Source organism: Patagioenas fasciata, chromosome 3 (genome assembly GCF_037038585.1).
Source record: "Patagioenas fasciata isolate bPatFas1 chromosome 3, bPatFas1.hap1, whole genome shotgun sequence".
NCBI lineage: Eukaryota > Metazoa > Chordata > Aves > Columbiformes > Columbidae > Patagioenas > Patagioenas fasciata.
The window spans coordinates 695,394-717,335 of record NC_092522.1 but is presented as its reverse complement, the minus strand read 5'-3'; the positions used below and the strand labels follow the sequence as shown (position 1 = coordinate 717,335).

Sequence of the window (21,942 nt, the reverse complement as noted above, 5' to 3'; positions counted from 1 at the left end):
TGGGGTAAGCACCGCAGCACTGGAGCAGCTGGAGAGCTGAGGATCGGACCACGAGCACCATCCAGCCACAAAACCGCTCCGAAGCGGCCGGGCGGGCGCAGGCACAGCTGAACACCAGCACAAACCAAGCCCAGGAGCCTCGTGGTGCCGTTCCCATTACAGTCGATTATTAGAACTGCAACAAAAACGTGTTTTCACGTGAGAAACAAACAGGATTTCTGGCTGAAAGAAGTTATTTGTATGTGAATTAGGAAACTCTTCCGCCTTGCAAAAATGAACAGCCTGGTGAATTGACAGTATTTCACAAAATGCTACTATACAAATGGTATTTAATTAAGGTGTGGGAAAAGCCATTCCCAGGGACAAAGCAATATTAAAGTTTGTAATGCCAGATTCATTTATAATGCAATATTCCGCACCGACGTGGCACAGGACAAGGGAGCCGGCCTTACTTCAGTAGGGATCAAAAGGGTTGCCATGGAAAACGTGACTGCGGAGAGCTCAATAAATTCCCCCCAAGCAGATATTTTCAATGGTTAACATTTGCAAATAAAACCATGGAAAAAAGAGTTGTGTCTCAGAGCAGAAACTCCCAAGATCTCACAAAGGCTCTCGCTCCTCCATAACATACATAAATATCATTATTCATAGCTTTCGCAGGTACGCCGAGTTCCTAAAGTCCCTCTGACTTAAGGACGTACAACCTATCAATGAAGGAACGCACGTAAAACATCCCTTATTATCAAACCATGTCACATTCCTTCTATTCGATGGCACTTATTGGACTGCGGATTCCATAATCCTTCCCTGAGTCCCTTCTGCATTTAATTCAGTTCAGTCTTAAGTAGTTAAAGAAACTGTTTTCAGTGGCAACTAATAACTACTGACCTACAGTGACACTGCCCTACAATAGGCTTGTCAGCCCTGAAAAACTTGTACCAAAGAAGCTGATTAGGACTTCAAGAGGTTTGCAGCAAGAATCAATGGCTGGTCTGTACTAATGCTGCGGCTGCGGCACAGAAATGATAAAAGTGGAACACCATTAGTTATGCCTCATTAAGCTCCACAGCCCTCCTAAAAAGAAATTTGTTTAGCCTGTCCAAAATCTAATGCAGTTTTAAGCTCTCTGTGTTCAATTTCATAGTATCTCAAAAGCTTCAATAAGATAAAGGCCAAAGAACCAAGAACGGTACCAAAGCACCAACAGTAAAGTTAATTTTGCAGTCTGAGTTTTAAAGGAAAGTGTTTTTTTCCTTCTTTTTTTTTAAGACAAAGCACTCGAGCCTTTTAAAGGATGAACACCACGCAGTGCACTCTCAAAATATAAATAAATCATGGTCGTTAATCAACTTTAAAAACCCGCTGTACAGCACGATTCCAACAAACAAGGTTGAAAACAAAGGGGACAACAACGACAGAAAAGCAGAAGCAAGCGCAGGCTCCGGGCACGTTCTGCACAGGGTGGGACCCGGCTCACCTCTGCGGGGTCTGCGGGAACAGCGGCGTGGGGCCTCGCCAGGACTCCTGCGGCCGCAGATCTGCGGGGAAACAACACAACACGGCGCATCAAACAGCGGCACGTACAGCGAGGAACGCGCTCCCCTGCGCGCCCGGGCCGGGCTTCAGCAAGGCAAACAGCGCCAGCCGGGGGTACCAAACACACCTCGGCAAGTCGCTGGTTACTGCTCCTCATTTTCATAGTGCCCTTATGTCCGTCAGTGGCAAACTTAACGCTAATTGATAAAATGTAACTCCATTTTTTTATAACTCAAAGCTTACTTGGTGTATTAAAACATTTAATTGCTAGAACTGGCATTGGTTAGTGCTTGGACACTTCTTAGGTATCTTTTCTTGCACTTTCAAAAATGCAAAATCATGCCTGTTACCATCACAACTGAAGACTTCATTTATTGTCTATATTTTTTGTAAGTGCATTCATCACTACACTATCTGAAAAAATATGTGTATATATATATACACACAGACTGTGTCATCATCACAATGAGCAACAACTATTTAACACTTAAAATATGTGCACGTTTCCCTTTGATTAAGTTATTCTATAAAGCAAATTAAAAGAAAGACCACAGCACATAATAAAGCAAACTGTTCCACTTTACTCGTGTTTAAGTATATATATATATATAGATAGATAGATATATAGATAGAATTATATTTAGGATATATTTAAAGATAGCAAAAATATATTTAAAAGTTAAGCCTGGACAATGCTAACATCATAATAAAACTCTGTTAATGATCTCTCAGATAGTGCAATCAGAGCGAATTAAACTTTTTTGGGGAAGAACTCGGCCACAGCCCCAGCACCGCGGTTATCAGAAACCGCAGGGGAAAAGACCACCCACTTCTCATTTGTTCTTCTACCCAAATTAACTCTTCACAAAGACGTAGCAGTAACAACATTGCTTTAACGGGACACACAATTAAACGGTTGTTGTTCTGTTAAATAAACTGGTCAGTAAACAGGATAAAAGCAACAGCTAATCAATGGCTCCCCGGCCCGGCCACAACACTCGAATTGTGCAGCCGTCAAAAGCCCCCGTTTCAGTGACACCTTTGATTATTTTCAATGGTGTTTAAGTGTGACCTAATTTCAACAGCTGGCTCCAGAAGCTGTCTAATGGCTGCACCGCCACGGGACAGCGGCGCCCGCTTACACTGCGGTGTCCCTGCACCTTAAAGCTTTGCAGTCGTTTGAAAAAAGGGAGAGAAAGCAAACCAAAACAAACAGAGGAAAGTCCTAAAATGTCTTCTTATGTCTGATAATTTCAAGGTTTCACAGACACCTGCACCACAGCCAGACCTGCAGCTCCCTTAAGCCTGGCTCAGCCCCCGCAAGCCTGGCTCAGCTGGCTCTGGCTTGCTGGGAGACACAACATTCCAGAAAACCCCTCCGTTCCACAGTGGTGATGTGGGCACAGGCTGAGCTGGGCGAGACCCCAAGCCCCCGGCCAATCCCCAGACTGGCGCAGTCCCTCCCTGTGCACAACGTCACGTTTTAACTGAAGTTTATAAGCATGTTTTCCATCCCACTGTGGTGCTGAGAAACCCAGCGAGATGACGCTGGTCTCGTCCCAGTACAGTGTTTCTCATCCACGCAGACTCCCGCTTATGGGCTCGTTAAGAACACGTGTCCTACTTAATCACCACCGTCTTTCCAGGGCAAAAAGAGAGGACCCAGCTCTCCTGCTGTACCCACATCTTTCTGCAGCCCTAGGGAACAGTTTAAGAAACGGCTTAGTGAAATCATCGTAAAAACATCTAAAGCCACCTTACTACTATTCATTTGTATGGCTCTGATGGAGAACAACCTTTGAAGGCAAAAAGCTCAGAGCAGTGAATTGCACTTCAAAAAGGTACAAAATCGGAGAAGTGACAATTAATATTTTCTTTAGTCTTCAAAACTTAGGCATTTCCTAGAGCTATAAGGCCAACTAAACTGCCTTCTCTAGCAGCTCCTCAAGTAACAATTTATCTAATCAGTGTGGCAATCAAAGACGAGATTTTGTGTTTACTGATTGCATTAATCAAAATCACTTTTCAAATGCAGCTAATTGACAAGTTTACCGACTGAAATGAAAGTCACAAATCAGATATCCCGCGCTGCAGAAACCAAACGTGCCATTCACAGAGAACTGCCATGCTGCACTTGACTTCGCAAGTTATCAGCACAGACAATTATTCATCAGCTGAAAATTGGCACATCCAAGTCAAATCAGAGCCCAGCAGTGAGAACACCCACAGCAGGCTCTTGAGGAGGAGATGGCACTTCGGGTGACCGCATTGCCCTTCGAGAGTCTAATTTCACTTCATCATACATATAAAAACATAATACATAAAATGAAAAGTTGTTCCGCAGCAATCCCACGAAACGTGGGAATTTTAACCACATCAGCACTAGTTTTTCAGGACTCTGTGGGTTCCAGATGCTTCTCAATCCAATTATGCCGCAACATACAGCTGTTCTCCCATGATTAGATACCCGATGAACGTGACTTTGACACAAGAGATAAACCGCCCCATTAATAAAGCTCAGCATACGCCTTCCCGTTTGGATTTTCCAGCTAAGATACCTGTGCTTTGACAGCGATACCTGTATTTGAGGTCTGCAGAAGGCCAGGAGACGGCTGTGCTGTGGCACAACGCCGACACAGGCAGGAGGAGCGATGCAGGACTGCGAATTAGCAATCTGGGTTCAGGCTGGCACCTCAGCACCAAGCACAGCTTATCTGCCGCTCCCACCGCCTCTCCTGCTCTGCCACCATGCCTTGGGCATTCACCATTTTCTGTGGGCAGCGTTCTCCTCTTGTTCTCTCCAAGCACAAAGCACCGAGCTGCTGCCGAGCCAGCTGATGCTGGCGGTGCTCAGATTCAGCCACGTACTGAATTCATTCCGGATAACAGACACTAAGAGCCCAAAGTGCCACTTTTTCCTATTGCATTTGAGCACTGGGCACAGTTTTCAACATGGGACCTCGTTTCCAGGCACAGAACTACATTTTAGCACCTTTCACCACAGCGACTGCGCAAAGGAAGAGCAATAGAGAGCAACACAAGGTGAATGCAGACGGATGCCTGAATCCACCTTTTATTCGTAATATTGCAACAGATCAAAATGAAACCAAAATATTTTTAAAACTGGGAAATGTAGAAAGTGGAAGCAACTTACTGGACAAGAGCTTGGGAATCTGCTGCTGCCCGCCCAGCAGCGGCCGCGCGTACGGGCTCCCGTAGGCTCCGAGGGGCACGGCGTTGGGGTACATCCCTGGCATCCCTCGCTCCCTTGGCATCGTGTGCCTGTGGCAGGCGAGAAAGGATGAAGAACAGCATGTTTTTACGAACGTCCCCTTACAGCACCGCTGCTGCCCAGCGCTCTCCAGGGGGCTGGGGAGATGGGCACAAACACGACAGTGACTCCTTCACACATCTCTTCCCAGCAAGGAAAAACGCCTCATTTTATCCGTAATACAGAAGCCCAGCTCATTCTCTCCTCCTGCGCTCAGAACCATTCTAGTACTGCACTACACAACCTGAAAGATTTACTTGGATTTCGGAGAACCAAGAGAAACTGACTGTGGCAATGCCTTGAAAAATGACAGTCAGACTGTAAGGTGTAACATGTGCTTCAAACAAGGGTTTGTAAAACCCATTTTTTAAAGCATAAAAGACACTACTGTCCTCATAATAATCTTAATTGTCACTTGTGTGCAGTATTCTCATTGTGCACTTCAAGCGAGTATCCACCAGCTGAAAAAACCCAACGGGAAAATTAGACAGAAATATTTAGTAGAAAAAAACCCAAACCCAAAATCAAGACGAATGCAAGGGATCATGGCACAATCACTGCAATGCAGTTTCCATCAACTCCGAATTTAAACATCACATGCCAAAGTTTCCAACATAAAATACCAGCATCCGATCTCCGACAGTCCATCCCCACTGCCTGGGTTTTTTAATTAAGAAAGCACTAAAGGAGAATGTTGGTCTCAGCACGGCAGCCAGTGACAGTGCTGCCGCTCTCACCCCAGCGTTCTGAACGCTGACTGGTCCAAATGCACGGGTTTTCTGTCTCGGTTAAAGCCAAGCTGTGGTCTCCAAGGCCTGCCGTCGTTGTTGGTCTTTTCCCAGTCTCCGGGCTTCAGAACTGGAGCAGGTTTCCTTAATATTAAAAATAGTTCCATAAATACTTATCAGAGTAAATGCTCAGATTAACGAAAGACAATGGAATTATCTGAGAACTGACAACTGATACTTACTTTGCGCCAGGTAACACGTTAGCCTTGAAAACGAATTCTTCATCAAATTGTGGATCTTTGAAAGAGATACTAGGAGAAAGTATTTGAGGATTAGGTCTACATGATAATTAAGTCAAGCAAGATTAAAAAACTAATTGCTGCTTCATTAACAGTGATGTACCCAACAGAAAATGTTCAAGAACCCATGGCTTAAACTGCAAACTGCATTTCTTGCACGTGGATATGCTGACTACATTGAAGCTGGATGTCCCAATTACTTTGCAGAGGGTGATGTTTCTCCTCCTCTGTACCAACAGCCAGCCCAAAAGAAAGTTTAACGTCCAGTGAGCAGTTCGCGCTGTGCACGGCCATGAAGGTACCTCTGCAGGCCCTGTACCCGTTAAGCTCCATGGCTGCGCAGCGCGGGCAGGCAGGAGATAAGCTTGCTGTGCAGCCTAAGCGGGCAGGAGATAAGCTCGCTGTGCAGCCTAGGCAAACCCAGGCAAAACTGGCAAGTGGGATTTGCTGGGCCAGGGAGTTTTATCTCGAAAGGCGGCTCTGCAGTTGCGTGCAGTTCCCATGGGGGGATATACACGTATTTTCAGTGACCTCTTGCAGACCCTGCATTTTGAGCTGTCCAGTGTGAGACCAACTAAACAGTAACAGAGTAAAAAGCGGCCAAAAGCTTAATTTCTGCTGAGAAAATGCGTCATACAGCAGCTCAGGTTTGCTCCAGGAAAATTCCTGCACAGTGCCAGCAATTCCCGTGTCCTGGTGCAGGGACCCAGGGCTCAGGGAGGTCCCGCCAGGGCCGCGTTTGAAGCACACAGCACCAACCTGCTTTCTGTTCTCTCACCACTGGATGCAGAAGCATGCTTGGCATGCCAAGAAAGATAAAAGCAAACAACTAAGCGGAATAATCTCACTCCTCCAGCTGAAATACATCTGGTTTTCAGCAGAGAATGAATGAGACTGGAAGGAAAGAGAGGAATGGTCCCTTGGAAAATCCAGCCCAAGTGACAAGAGCTGAAGAGCAGGATCATGACTGCTCATATTATCTCAAAGGGCGGGAAGAAAAATCCTTGCAATAGAGAAATGGACGGAAGCGTAGAACAACTCAAACCTCCCGGCAGCAGCAGATGGAAAGCCAAGAACTACCTCTAACTCATCACTCAAAGTAACTAGATCGCCATTTCGGAACATCCTTTCTGCCATATCCTGACAAGGTGCAGCTTGGCATTCCTGCCTGGACACAGCTCTGCTGAACCAACTCATGCCGATCTGCAGACAGGTCACAAGTGATTTTCAGGGTCTCAAGTATCTTACGTGGCTCAAGAAGTGAAAGATTATAGGCTCAAGGATTACATACCTATTATACTGTGCCAAATTAAGTGAGAATGACACACAACACAGCAGATCTACAGAAATTTGCTGTCAAGTGCAAGAGTAATTAAAATCTTCTGTGACCACAACATTTACTCTTGGAGACTTTGCATTGTTTTTGTATTCATTATGCAGTTCCTTATTGCTCTCCCGAACACCACATTCAGGCAAAGTTAGTACTGCTCCTCAAGCATTACAACACAACAGCCTGGATTCAGCTCTCACAGAAAACCACAAGCGCCTAAAGTAAAAGCTTCAATTTTATTAAGAGAAGGATTCTGTTGCAAATTTGACACCACAAACCAGCAGAATAAACTAAGCTTTGATCGCTGTATTTTGTATGCCCTTAAAAGCCCGAGTTTACCTACCTGACTGCAGAATTTTGCGTAAGGTCCCGCAGCATCGGAACAGGAGACTCCACTGTCCTGGTAAAGAGAGAAACCTCTGTCAAAACACCATGTAATGTATTTCTCACCATTTGCTCCACTTTCTCTGTTGCTACCTGTCCTGTTCCCCTGTCAACTGAGTCTGCAACACACAAAAGCCATTTCAGTATTAACTCCCCTTTCCCCTAAATCACGTATTTCTGTAAGCAAGGTTTGGCTAGAGCATACCAGCAGGTTCTAGGAGGGCAGGAGAAGACCAGACAGACACACATGTAGACACAAACCTGCTTCACTAGGAAGATAAAGGCTTTGAAGTAACAAGCAAAAACCCAGCTGTTTTACACAGCCCTTAAGGACTCTCCTTTGTAACTGAGATTTAATAAGCTGACATGCAGTTGCATCTTAACCCTTTCCTCCTTAGCTGCGGAAACCTCGCCCTTCCATCCTCAATGACTTTTCTCCATCAGCAGCGGGACGTTTCGCTCGGGCTGCGGCGCACGACCGCACAGACCCGCGTCGCACACGGAGCTCACGAGGCACACGTGCTGCCGAGCGGGAGCCGCGTCTCTGCAGCAAAGCAAGGCTCATTCGGAAGAGGCGACACAAACGCCTGCTCATCCCCACAGAACCCCTGGCCGACTGCTTCTCCAGGTAAAAAACCACCCATTTCTCCCGCCCTGGCAAGGGGAGACAGCGGCAGAAGAGTTCTCTCTTCCTGCATTGCTGTTCCCTCCAAGAACAGCTCTGACTTGCTCATGTTCTTCGCAAGCCATGACAAGAATAGATGAATGTATATTAGTGAGTGTGACCTAGGATACATTATCTGGCCAACAAAATCGGAGTGTTTGTGCATTTAATGCAAATCAGTTACTGAACACCTGCTTATGCCTCTAAGCGAAGTTAGATAAATGAATGCATATCCTACAATGCGAAGATTACGCTGATAATTTCTCAAACTAAATGCGTTATCTAGAAAACAAAATATATTAGCATTTTTTTGTCTGTGTAGATGGTAACAATACAGAATTTAATGCTGTAGCACAAATGGAAAATGGCAAAATATATCTAGTATATCTCTATCTGGATTTTTCTTTAATGCAATTAAGATTAGCATATAAAAGGCAGAGTTGTCGGGCGCTTTTTTAAACAGCACGTGCTATTGGAAGTTACATCAGACTGCATGAAATTACCAGTCATACAACAGCAAAGACTCCAAGACAACACGACCTCACTGATCGCTACTTTCATTATATGGGCCCTGTTTACCTATTAGAGTTCAAACATTACTAAGTACAGAAAAATCAGTATTCTTCCATAGATGAAACGACAAATATTCAAACAAAGGGTTCATCAGCGATGAAACAAACACATCAGAGCGCTTTAAAGATTTCTGATGCTGCTTTAAAAGCCCAGTCTTGAAATTAAAACAAAATAGGACGATAGAATGAAAGTTTGGGGATTTTTACATACGTGATAATAATACACACGTCCTAGGAAACCCAGCGGAACGCGTGTGCAGCCCCAGAGGCGAACGCGTTGCCATTTTTGGCACGGAGACAGGTTTATTTAGAGGCAGATGTCGCTAGCGCCAGCCAGCACAGCCCGGCCATACTCACTGCTCTGGAAGAACGGCGTTTTCATTCAGCGTCAGCTTGCCCTGGATGCCGTGGCACAGCTCGGGGGGGATGTCCACCGGCTGGGAAAGAGACAATCAGCCAGCTGAATCCCCGGGTGAGACCCCCGCCCTCCCCATTCACACCATCTCTTGAGAACAACTACAACCCACCTCTGTATTTTTGGTCTTGTACTGCTCTACAATAAAGTCACAAAGCGGGTGGTGCTTTCCAACGAAGAGAACATCACCACCAAGGCTGTTTCTTCTGCCTACAAGAGATGAGGAGAGCGGATGAGAGCTCGGAGCCAAGCGGGGAGGAAGGAACACGCGGTCCTGATGACACCTCCACTACGGGAAAACCGCACTGACGTGGAGGAGAAAGCTCATTCGGGGTGAAACACGGCAGTAATACCAAGCTGTAACACAATGCCACCATTCTTACTCTCTTCGGGAGTGAGGTCAGGGTAGACTTCTTCCAGCGCAGCTCGGAGGCGTCGCTCATCGACGAACGGCAGCAACGCAACCCCTAGTGCAACCAAAACAGGAGCTTTTCACGTTTGTTCAGGGCAGGGGGGTGAAAGACACCAGCATGGAAAGCTTCAATAGATTCTCTACCCAAGGAACAACTGTTGCATCAGGCACAGAAAAGAAAACCCGACATTTTCATATTCTCTAAAGCAAGAAGCAGCTGCATTAAATACCGGAACTTTTCTCATTCTTTGTATGCATCCAAATATTTCTGTATTCCCCAAAGCGTTTTCACAAGCTGCTAACGAGCCACTGATTGAATGGAACAAGATCCATTAATTAAATGCAAAGGAGACAAAAGACAATTACACAGTAAGGCTGATAAAAATAGAAAAATGATTAATCTAGTTCAGGATAAATTAACGAATCTAGAATGACTGCTGAAATTACCACTAATCATTGCCAATTCTAAATCAGCTACTGAAGCACAATTTGTTCATATAAATTTCTTTTCAAAAACCTACCTATTGCAAAACACTTCTCCCCACACCAAGAAACACAAGCTACCTGTGTGACTTGGTGTGTAATCACCTCACTAAGATCACTTTCCATTTTCTTCCTATTTTTTATAGACTCTTGAAGCTAATGTCAGCATATTGTAGCTCAAAAAAAAAAGTTGAAATTTCACCTTGCCAAGCATATTTCTTCCCATTTAAATCAATAGCAAAATCTTCAGGGTAGAAGTCAATTATGCTTGATTCCTGTATATGAGAAAATTAAAAGAAAATTATTAAAGCCAATTACGAAATTGACTTAGAATGGCACATAGCGCTGCACTTCAGAGGGTGAGCACACACCACGCCAAGGAGGACACACGGAACTTGGACTGGCAGAACATCTTTTATTAAACACGCAGTGCGGTAGGGCATTTCCATCACTGAGAGTATCAGCACCAGAAATCAGGCGGGACACAACAATTCCAGGTAACCAGGTTAAACGTATCTGCTCCCCAATTGAGTTTTCAAGGTTTCTATAAGAAATTAAAGACTCTTACCAAAGTGTAAAAGCCAGGAATAGATTTTTCTCATTGGGATCTCACTTTTAAGGATGTTTGAAGAATGTCTGCAATCTACCCAAAACGTTCCCTGCTGGCCCCCGCTGGTTTTCTGCCTGAAGGGAGCAGCAAGCCGTGCTCCCACAACCGCAAGGCACCGCACCCTCGCGGGGAGCAGCGAACCCAGCGCTCTTACCGGGTCTGTCATGAGTTTCCTCCACGTCGGCGGCAGGAAATTCCCACTGGCGGCTGGAAACACTCCCATCAGCTGTTCGAGGGGCTTGAACTGTTGAAATGAAACGAGCAGGTGTAGGACACTTCTAATGAGCTGTTAAAGCAGCAATAAATCAACATGCCCTACCGGTTTTGAGCCTTTCTCAAAATCCGACGGCATGTCTGCGATCCCCTCGAAGTCGGAAGCGAAGGGAGCGTAGTGAAAAGGGTAATACCAGTTCCAGGATGCGCAGCCCTAGGAGAGAGAAACACATAAAACCACAAGTGCTGGTTTGGTCTGGACAGTTCATTCTCCTCACAGTAGCTGGCGTGGGGCTACGTTTTGTGTTCGTGATGGAAACGGTGTTGACACCACTGGAGTTTCCAAGTTCTCTGCAACCGTACGAGCAGCAGAACCATGGTCAGAAAGCGTTACGGGGGTTTCGGTGGCACTGAGTAGGATTTCCCTGGCAGTACAGTTTGCACTGGTTTCCCAATGCTAAATCCCACCACCACCTTGGGAACGCAGGGAGCAGAGAGCCCGACGCGAGCCGCTCTGCAAGCTGTGAACACCTCAACGGCGAAAGGTATTCTGCTTTTCACTGTTTCTGCTCAGTACAAGCACTAGCACACACTCTGAGTAACATTTTGCTTTCCCCCCTCTTTTTCTTCTATACTGAATACTGGAAAACACAAAGTGCATTCACTTGAAAGATTCAAAACAATCCTCAAAAAGGAGAAAATAAAGTAAACAAACAGACCAGAACACAATGCACTTTGTGAAGGAAACGTGGCTCTAGGAGGTCTAAGTCAAGTCTTCACCTCCTCAGCTATTTTTCTTCGCAGTACCACTTGAAACAAAAGCCCACTATTTTGACTTCCAGTTCTCAATACGTAAATGTCAATGAGGCTCCTCCAGTGATATTTTTGGTATAAAATTACAGAGCCTATAATTATTAGGTGCAGTTCTTCAGATGGTTTCAGTATGTTTCAAAAGCCAGGTGGATTGGTGGCTTTCTTCTTCTCTCCTTTTTTTTCCTCTCCAAACAGATGTTCCCACTAGTGGAACATGCTCTGCGTTATCAGGTTTTTATAAGAACAGAAAAGCACAATATGTATTCTGTCAGAAGTCTGATGGCAGTGAGCAGCAGTTATGGGAAGCAATTCTTATCACGGTAAAAAAATGCAAACCCTGAAGCTGTGTGAAATTCCCCAGCCCAGCGGCTCCTAATGCAGGTCCCAGGAGGGCAGAAGCCGATGTGGCCGCTGCTCCGCACCCTCCGGACCGCCCGTGCATGGCAGGATAAGGTCTCTTGCCCCATACCGTTCCATAACACACATACAAACTGCAGCACGTCCAAGTACCCATTGCCGCGCCGCTTTAAGTCTAAACGTCATTTTTATAAGATCTAGAGAGAGACTTGATTTCTTTTACAGCAATCTGAGTATAAAGCAGAACGGCAAAAACAAAGCTGGAAACGTCTGTGTACTTTCCTTTGGAACATTTCTGAACTAGAGGGTATTTTCTGTACCTTCACTCTTCCTTGGGCTCTAATTGGCACTCCTCCTCTGTTTTCTCGAGAGCACTATGGTCCTGCCTGAAGTTGTTGTCAACCCCACTGATTTATTTTCTTGGCAGCTGTAATAATCTACCACTTCTATATGCACCAGTCACTTCAGCCTCAATGTCTACAACCCAGAAGGACAAGGAGTCACCTACACACATCTTAAGAATTAAATTGGTTTTACAAGCTACACCAGTGTGTGTTGCACAGGGACTTGCCCATATTGTTTTAAGTGTGGTATATGCCCATCTTCCAGCTCCTATACATTTAAAGCCACAAATCTCTCAGCAGTGCGCATGCAAACGCAGCCCTGGTTTGAACAGCTATACACACATCTGACGTCTGCACAAGGTCACGGCCACTGACCACAAAGCAACAAATGCACACTTCTTTGAATAAAACAAACTTCATTTCAGTCTTCTAATGAGCAGAAATATTTCGGTCGCCTTGTACAAACTCTCCCTTCCCCTACGCCCTTCGGTTTCCCTCAGGACTGTTCAGAGCCCCAGGAATACGTCTTGCTGAGAGGACCATGCTTTGCTTCCAGCAGAGCTCACCAGTGCGCAGGACCACGGCAATTTCCACCTGCTGAGGTGTCCTGGTGACATTTGCCCTCTGCCGAAGGAGCTCCTCGAGGATGCGGAAAGCCCAGCTCCCCCGCACATCAACCGCAACAGACTTGCAAACCTTAAACTCCATGATCTGCATCCACCATAACACGCAGGTCGGAGCCCAAACTCAACTAATCACCGCAGTGGAAGGGAACACACTCCCGTTTCGTTCCAAGGGGGGAAAAATAGATAATAATTAAGAAAAGGAGCACGTTAAAATGACATAACTTCAAGACTGCAGAGATTTTACGGGCACGGGAGGTATTTGTTTTACGTTGGCCAGGTGTGAGCCCCTCTGAAGACGGTGCTGAGCACAGAGCCGGTGCTGCTCCAGCGCACACACCAGCGACAACCGACTTTGTCTGCAGGGCACGGAGCTGGTTATTAACCGGTGGTGCAGCAAACCCCAACATGCCTAACTAATCTCTTGCCAATCTGACATCTCAATTATCAAAAGATTTAAATCGGATCCAGATTACTTCAATCACAATGCACTTCATAGAACATCATTACAATCTACGCAGGAGACTGACAACTCTGTTCCTTTCCAATTCTTACTGGCATTTCAGAGGCTTTGTCCTTTGTTCACTCATTTAGTCATCTGCAATTTCACTATGCAGGGCTATGTATGGCGAAGGAAAATGTGCATCAGTCCCCAATAAACTAACAAGTGTCGTTACTGTATGTGAGAAACAAAAACTGCATTCACATCTCTAGTGTCAAACAGAATGGGCAGCCTCTGATTCTGTATCTTTAAAAACAAGCCCTGCTTCTCACAAATGAGCAATGGATAATTATGATTTCCCGAAAAGAAATAGCGTACAGACGCAAAAGAAAACTAGAGTTTATGAAAGACATCCTGAAGTACCTGATAATAATATCTGAGAACCCAGCAAAGCCCTTCCACATAGGACTGTACAACTTTACGACGGAATTTATCATCGGACGCATCAACATCAAATTTGTTTTTGTAGTAGCGCTGTTTCCAACCAGTTTCCCATAACCTGTGTAAAAACACAAACAGACGTCAATACATGTTAATATATGCACATTTACATATCTGTATTAAAATATAAGCCGAAGTCACTTGCTACTTCAATTCTCATTTCAATACAGTTGAAATGAAAGCGTAAAACCCGACACTCAACAGCAAGAGAATGGAATTTGAGAGCTGGCATCATAGAGAACGCAGGGGAAGTTGTGAAGCTGCCACCCCAACAAACACACGTCTGAAGCACCCGTGAGGAGCAGGGCAGGCACTCCACACGTGCCCGCTGCTGGCAGGACCTCCCACAACACCCATTTCTAGTCAGCAATTTCATCTTTCTTATTGGGAACCTACTACCAAATCTGCCATTGGAATTTTGTTCTTTAGCTCTTCCAGCCACTACAAAGAGAAGAACATCTCCCCTTTCCTTACTTTGTTCAATCTACCGTAGGCCAAACATCTTTTTCTTACTGGAAAACCTTCAGACACCAAGTTCACCCCCTGTTCTTCGTGCCCCTCTCAAGCAGAAGAGTGGTATTGTTTCCCTGCTACTCAAAATACAAACTCAATCAATCCCAGGCAGCAGCAGCTTGATTAAGCTCTGCTCACCATTTGGTTCACTCCTGGTATCGCACTTCAGAACTGGGTCCCTCACTGAACCATCTGCCTTGGTTTTGGGTGCTTTTTGGGTTGTTTGGGTTTTGTGGTGGATTTTTTGTTGTTGTCGTTTTTTTAATGATTTAAACATATTATTCACCACAGTGCATGCATTTTGTACACACTTATCTCAAAGTTCACACGAATTCTGGTATCCAAGCCAACTGGGGTAAAGTAAATTACAAATCTGATTCAGAAACTGGTTAAACCAGATGATCCCTTAATGACTTTTTTTCAATAGAATTTTTTCCTCAACAATTCAAAGCTTGCCACTGATGATCACATCTGAAAGCCGCCACGCAAGACCCCTTTCCACAAAGGCTGCGACCACTTCAAATCACACAGAGAATCTGAAGCACACGAGTAACCCGAGGTCAGCTCAAGGCTGGCGCTCGTCAGAGCGGCACAGTAAGCGCACAGCAAACGCAGCCTGCGAAGCCTTTGAGAGAGCGCAAAGATCCATTGACGCTTTTTCACATGAGGCACCTCCTTTCGGTTTTGCAAAAAGGTTCTTGGTTTGCTTCTATTTCAAGTCGACGCCCAGTGCAGGGATACTTCTTGAAGCCTGACCTGAGCTAGTTCAGAGATGGTTCCAGCTGCCGAGGAGGCAGAGGAATCAGGAGATGTTTTCAAGAGTCTAAGCAAGCCGGGGAGCAAGGACAGAGCTACTTGTGCTGGAGTCTTGGGGGACGGAGTCAAGAACGCCTGCAGGCGCTGAGCAGCTGCCCCAGGAGCCCCCAGCAGCCAGACACTGCAGACATCCCACCAACCTTGGCTGTGAGACAACAAAACCCCACCTGCTACCTGACTACAACCGTTTGTTCTCCTTTTAAAGTCATTCTAAATACAAGATACGTTATTGACAACAACTTCATTGCATCAAGTACATTCACGCGGCTGTTTTTACTTACGATGAGAAGCATAAAATCATCTTCCACTCAGAAAAGGATCTGAATAAACATTCTGAGCTACAAAAGAACTTAAATAACTGTGGACAAATGCAGCAAATCCTTTTGCTTGACAATACCAGCCCTGTCAAGACTATTGCCACTCGTAAATCACCACGGGTCATTCCCACTAGTTGCTATAAAACTGCTAAAGCTTCTCTGCTGAAATTCAGATGGAAAGCAACACTACAATTTATTCTGATTTTAGACAAAAATTCTGCTTACTTGACTACAAAAAAAAAAAAAAAATCACCAACCAAAAAACCCAATTCATTCAGATCTGCACATACAGGAAAGAAAGGCAGCAGGAGAGCTAGAGTATCTGATATTGGAACGTCTGATGGGCCGGATATGATGAATGTGTCACAAGAGCAGCGCTCCGCACTTCACAAAGCAGTAACCGCTACTGCTTTCCCAAGCCCACCTGCAGCCCCCGACTCCACGGAAAACAAAACCGAACCAGTTGCATTTATCAGGGTAGAACCTTCACCAAACAACTGTAAGGGCCTTCACCCCCCATCTAAACAGCAATAGCTTGATTTAAACCTTGGATAAATGCAGACTCACTGGTAATTCACTGACAGTTAATTCTCATAGAATTCCTATCCCTTAATCATCCAGGGATCAGCCATCCTAAGACATTTAAAGAACTCGTCACAGACACAACAGGGCCCGCTACAAATCAAAGATGGAGAAATACCATACCGCGATGGCCAAGATAAATAATGCTGCACACGCGAATGCAACTGAATTGGAGGGGTTAAACAGCTCAAAAATTGGGCTGCAGAACAGCGGCATTCAGCTCACATAATCAGAGCTGAACAGCGAACGTCTCGCCAATCTAGTGCTCGGTCTCAAAGGGAGCAGCGGCTCGCAGGATGAAAACCTGCGCGCATACTAATCTGGGTACTCAGATTTAACAGCGATAGCTTACACATCTCACCGGAATTTACTGAATATTCTAACCCTCCACATTAATTACCGGCGGATAAAAAGATCATAGAAAAGCATCTGATGGCACTGCTGCTCTGAGCTAAATGGCATTAATTAGACTGCATCTATTTCAGCAATTTGCTAACAAAGTGCTACAAAAAAATAGCTTCACCTGATATTATCCTCTGGCTCAGGTTCACTGTCACTGTCTTCAGCTTTTCGCTTAATTCCTCCTGCCAGGGACGGGCTGCCCTCAGAAGTGAGGCTGGTATTTGGAGACGACGAAGGCGTCTGGGGTCAGAATTATTACAGATAAATAGAGGGGGGAAAAGGATTTATTAGGCATTGTAAATTCAAGTTAAAATTAACAGCTTTGTTATAATCACACACATCAGTTTCAGTCCCCCAAAAACTCAAGGCAAAAGCCACACAACCCTTACACCATTAAGTCAAGTAGCAGTGTCATACCAAACACTAAGACAAAGAACACGATTCTATTCAAGTAGTCTCACAAAAACACGTTATTAAAAGGCACTTCCTTGAAAAATCAATGTTTTGGTGTCTGCTTTTCAAGCCAAGCATGATAGGGCAGAGAAAAAGGTGTCCAGAATAACACGGGATGTGATTACTTCCCCGTCCCTGTGTAAACACCTTTGACCGTGTACTTACAGCGTTCTGCCTGTCGTGCATTCTCATCTCGAAGGCGGCCTGTCTGGGGTTGCTGATTGCCTGGGGACTGGATCGATTGCCCAGCGCTTGAGGGGAAAACTGCCCGCCGGGAATGAAGGACGGCTGATCCCTCTGAAAGACAACCACGTCCAAGCGCGCTCGAAGAGCGGTGTCACCTCCGCGGCAGCGCGATGACGCACCCTCGCAGTTTTCACATTAACGTCTCGTATAAAACAAGCATAATTTACTCATTCACTCAGCTCAGCTATGTCCAACAATCTCAACCACGCAGAAGATGACACTTAAAAGGTGAGACTCTTATACTCCTATAATTTATTAAACTTTAAAAAAAACCCCATCCAAACAAAAACCACCAAAACCAACCAACCAAAACCAACCAACCCACCCCAAACAAACCAACCCTGCATTTTGTGCTCATGTTCTCTCTACGTGGGCTGAAAGGCAGTTTTGTGGGCAAGTCAGACTCCAGCAAAGTCACTGGGCAGAACGTGTTCTCTGCTGAGCCTCGTGTCAACGTGGAAACGCAGTTCCTGTGCGTCACCAAATAACCGTGCAAGTGCAGATGTGCAGATGTGAGGGACACCGCACACAGATCATCCAGCACACTCAGCACCCTCCCTCCGCTCCCTTTTAAGAAACCTTTAATATGCAATTCCTTCTTTCAAAGCTCCAGTCTACAGAAAGCCACGAAAAAACCCTTTAAAATGGTTGACACACAGGCCAGAAAATACAGTGATTACAACTGCGGTTTCAACCAAAACACTTGCTGAAAGCTACAGCAAACATTCTAATTCTGGCTACTTTTTTGCACTGTGAAGGGAATTAATTTACCTTCATTCTTTTTCTTTTTTCTTTTTGTCGTCTTTTAAAATTATCCTAGATAGAGAATAAAGAGAAATGAAGTCAGTCAAGCATAGAGAGCTCTTGGAAAAATATTTCAGTATAACCCTTCACTGACCAGAAGGCCAAAAGGTTTTTACATAACGTTTTGAATAAGACATAGGTCAATTCTTGCATCTGTAAATCCAACAGAAACGGGGTAAAATTTTCCACCCTATCCTCAAAACCTATGGGGGAAAAAAGCAGCTGCCTATTCAAAGCCCCACTATTTCAATAATGGCTTTTGTCATCCACTGAGTTCAGCTACAGCGCTACCGCACGGTGACAGCGGCGCCCGAGCACACGGGCTCCCTGCCTAACCTGGAACAGCCAGCCCCACCAACATAACGTAAAAATGTAGGAGAGACAATAAAGTCCTAGAAACAGGAAAATAAGAGACTCGAGAAAATATATTTCTTATTCTTGGGCCACAGAAACCGAAAACGAACTGGCATTTCTACTTCAAGAGAGGTCCAGGCTGGGGCAACTACAAACCAAACATTTCGCTCTTTCATTCACAAAGTGTTTTATCCCCTGTATTTGATGAGCAAACTGGAATATAGCTGCAAAAAAACCATGCACAAACTGCAGAGACAGACCAAAAGAACAACTGACAGCCACATTTCAATGGCAGGAGGTACTGCGGGGGGAGAACAAGTGTGGAATTCAAATCTGGTGTTCCACCCCGACTCGCAGGGTTTGTGCTTCCACAGGTTGCAGCACATCACAAACCGATTCCTTCTGCAGCTCCCACAGCAGCTATCGAACAAGCTGCAGGCAGCAGCAGGACACACGTTTTCATTTTGCTGTTACTTGGGATAACAATCAGAAAAACAGGAAAGGAAAACCAAGGGCAAGCACGCAACTCTTCTTTGAGTGTGGAGGAATTTGCTAGAGATTATAACAAAAAAGTATGGAGCTGCTGTTTGCTTTTTTTCCTTATTCTGCCAAAGGAGTGTCACAGTCTAACAGTAACGCGTTATTTAAACCAGACTCCAAGAACGTAACGCAAATTACATCGTCATCTTTCCTCTTTTTGAAAATGCTGTCTTCCACTTCTCCCACAGCTAACATGATCATCTGCACCCGCTGCAGGTTCACAAAGCCACTCTCTGTGAGGTAGCCCTGCAAAACAGAAAGCAATACAGTTGAAAAACAAGCCTGTTTTTATGGCAAGCACATAGGTATTTTTAAAGAAAAAGTAAAAAAAATTACCCCAGTTTTGTGCACCACGTTTTTATATATGTTAACCAGGCGATCAATCGCTCCCTCCCTAGAAACAAACACACGCATGACATTGTTTTCAGTGAAAACCACAGTGGGTACAGGCGCAGGAAAAGAAAACATGCTCTCATCTACCTGATCTCCAAGGAGGGCAGATGGGGGAGAAAGTCGTTCCCCACAAAGAAGCACATGAACACCCAGTCGTCAACACTTCTTTCAAAATCAAAAGTGAAAGGCAGACTGGCCATAGTGAGCTCCCTTTCCAAATACTGCAACACACACGAGAGCGCGTCAGAAAACACTGTGGACGGAGCTCAGAAATATCACCTATGGAAAGCTGACCTAGGAACCCCGCAGCTTACCTCTCGCAAAACACACAGTCGGATGAAGATGAACTCTTGCTCCGCCACGGGAAGGCTGTCTGCAAACTGGTCATGCTAAACGGGAAGGGAAGAGCCGCATTACACCCAAGCTCACCTCAGCTTCCCCAGCGCAATTTCCAAGGCTCATTTTGGGAAGAGTTCACAGATATACGGGCACAGCTTCTCAGGCTCCGGTGCCGAGCACGCATTCTGCTGCCTGGCAAGTCTGAGTTGCAAATCGCTCTCTCTCACCAGTGGAACAACAACGAAAAGACCACACAAAGCCCACAATGCAACCAAATACCACAGGTGAAGATGCCGGGTTTGGCACAGTATTTCTGCGTTATAGAAGTACAATTTTTACGTATTAATGAAAGAGGAAATCTAGGCAATTCCAATAATATAATTTGCATCATATTTCAACCAAAACCAACAGCGGGAACAACTTGACGATCTCATCAAAACATAAATCAGCCTGTAGATGAAAAGAATTTCTACAACTAGGAGAATTCTTACCTTGCCTTGTTTTTCTCTGGGCAAACCCTGGCACTCCTTGACCTCATGGCCCATCTGGTTACAAAGAGCACACGGCTTGGGCTTATTTGGTTTAAACTCTTCCCTAATTATAGTGAAGTTTGGCTCATGTGTGGCTAACCCAAGCATTATCAGATCAGCTACCGGGGAAAACAGAAAAAGAAAAGATATTGAAGGATAAACATTATCGAGCTTTAAAAAAAAGAAGTTGAAAAGCAAAGCATGTTCTACTGTAAGCCAGCGAGTATTGCGGCGAAACAGAACTCACCGTCAGCCCCACACAGGCAGTGGTGAGTGTTTGGGTCGTGGTTTGGTTGAGCTACACAAAAGAAAAATCACATTTAGACAACCAAAGTCACGTCAAACCGGCCGTCTCTCTATCGAAAACAAAATGTTCACGTTTCTCTGAATCGTACCTCTTTGTCTCCTAATGTAATCCATGATTTTGTGTTCACCTTCACCAGGAGCACTGGCATCAGACAAAATTACCTGCAAAACATTTAAATTATGTAAAAAATTCATGCCACCACAGTTAAAAAAATACAACTTATGGAATTCATGCATAGAATACTGAATCTCACCTATGGATACTTGAAATTCTAATCCATGGTTTCAAATAAAATGTTATGATTCAAAAAGAAATTGAGTGTTTGGAACCAATGAAGAGACTTCCATTTTTCTCTACTGATTTTCTAGGAGGAAGCTGACGTGCTGATCCAAACACCACTGAAATATCACGTCATTAACCAACATGTATGAAGTTTCCTGATAAACGCTCAGGGCGATGGAAATCCGTGCTGAGAAGCACCAGCTAAAGCAGCCATATGCCCGCTTCCCCTTGGATCTTGGGATACGCCGACACATTATCACATTATACACTTCCTTACCCCACGTCCAGCTGAGCATTACCGTTCGTAAGCTCACGGCTAATGGAGGGAATTAAGCAGAGTCAACTGCCCTCTAATTAGACCACTTTAACAGTCAACTTATGGAAAATAAACCAGCTGCATCTGAGAACACTGACTGTTCTGCCCTCTTGTACAGAGCACACGCAGGGTTGTCAGGGACAAAACCGGGTGGCGGTGGAGCGGTTGAGGAACAGGAGGGGAGAATTTCAAAGTCCAAAAAGCTGATATGTATTATTCTTGTTGCCTGTCATCCATCATTAGAATAACAGCGAAAATGCAGTCTACCTGAGGTAGCAAACAACTTCAAAAAGAAATAGCGAAAATAACACATATACAGCGTATCTTGACGCCTTTCCTCAAAAGAAGAAAAAGGTATTCCTAAAACCCTGCCGCCCGTTATATCAAACTGTGGTTTTTACTATCAAATCTTCTCATTGCTCTTAAATGAAATCCAAACAAATGGTGCTGCTGGACTGTGTTATTAGGATGAACTGTACCCCTGAATTCCCGGCAGAGCGCGCAGGCTGGTCTGGTTAATAACAGGACAGTGCCAGGAGATGAGCCATCTGTTAAACTTCTGCTCCTCAATCAAATCCCAGCCCAGCCTAACAGATCACCTCCATTTTCCTCAAGTATGAAACTGTGAAACTTACTGTCAAATTCTTCCACCCAGGGTCACTGTTCAAGCGGTCAGCAATGTAATAGCGGAGACATTTAGCAAGATTGTCCATAAACTCAGTTCCCTAAAAAGTGACGGAAGAAAATAATT

The 21,942-nt window shown here is 44.9% G+C and overlaps 1 protein-coding gene across 2 annotated transcripts in view; it reads right to left on the bottom strand.

Annotated features, from left to right (window-relative positions):
- XRN2 (5'-3' exoribonuclease 2) overlaps nt 1-21,942 on the bottom strand; it is a 37,122-nt gene that overhangs the window by 7,967 nt on the left and 7,213 nt on the right. Inside the window, exons 6-28 of one of the 2 annotated variants that reach the window (XM_065834331.2) lie at nt 21,827-21,916; nt 20,682-20,754; nt 20,534-20,584; nt 20,248-20,405; nt 19,732-19,806; nt 19,505-19,638; nt 19,361-19,418; nt 19,163-19,270; nt 18,098-18,142; nt 17,246-17,377; nt 16,749-16,867; nt 13,920-14,055; nt 11,024-11,131; nt 10,859-10,948; nt 10,297-10,369; nt 9,583-9,666; nt 9,312-9,409; nt 9,142-9,221; nt 7,508-7,564; nt 5,778-5,846; nt 5,545-5,679; nt 4,691-4,818; nt 1,478-1,538 (exon numbers count right to left, since the gene is read on the bottom strand). In XM_065834331.2, the coding sequence (XP_065690403.1) occupies nt 1,478-1,538; nt 4,691-4,818; nt 5,545-5,679; nt 5,778-5,846; nt 7,508-7,564; nt 9,142-9,221; nt 9,312-9,409; nt 9,583-9,666; nt 10,297-10,369; nt 10,859-10,948; nt 11,024-11,131; nt 13,920-14,055; nt 16,749-16,867; nt 17,246-17,377; nt 18,098-18,142; nt 19,163-19,270; nt 19,361-19,418; nt 19,505-19,638; nt 19,732-19,806; nt 20,248-20,405; nt 20,534-20,584; nt 20,682-20,754; nt 21,827-21,916 (2,162 nt within the window). The remainder of the gene's footprint in view (nt 1-1,477; nt 1,539-4,690; nt 4,819-5,544; nt 5,680-5,777; nt 5,847-7,507; nt 7,565-9,141; nt 9,222-9,311; nt 9,410-9,582; nt 9,667-10,296; nt 10,370-10,858; nt 10,949-11,023; nt 11,132-13,919; nt 14,056-16,748; nt 16,868-17,245; nt 17,378-18,097; nt 18,143-19,162; nt 19,271-19,360; nt 19,419-19,504; nt 19,639-19,731; nt 19,807-20,247; nt 20,406-20,533; nt 20,585-20,681; nt 20,755-21,826; nt 21,917-21,942) is intronic. The other variant, XM_071805579.1, reaches the window with a different exon arrangement.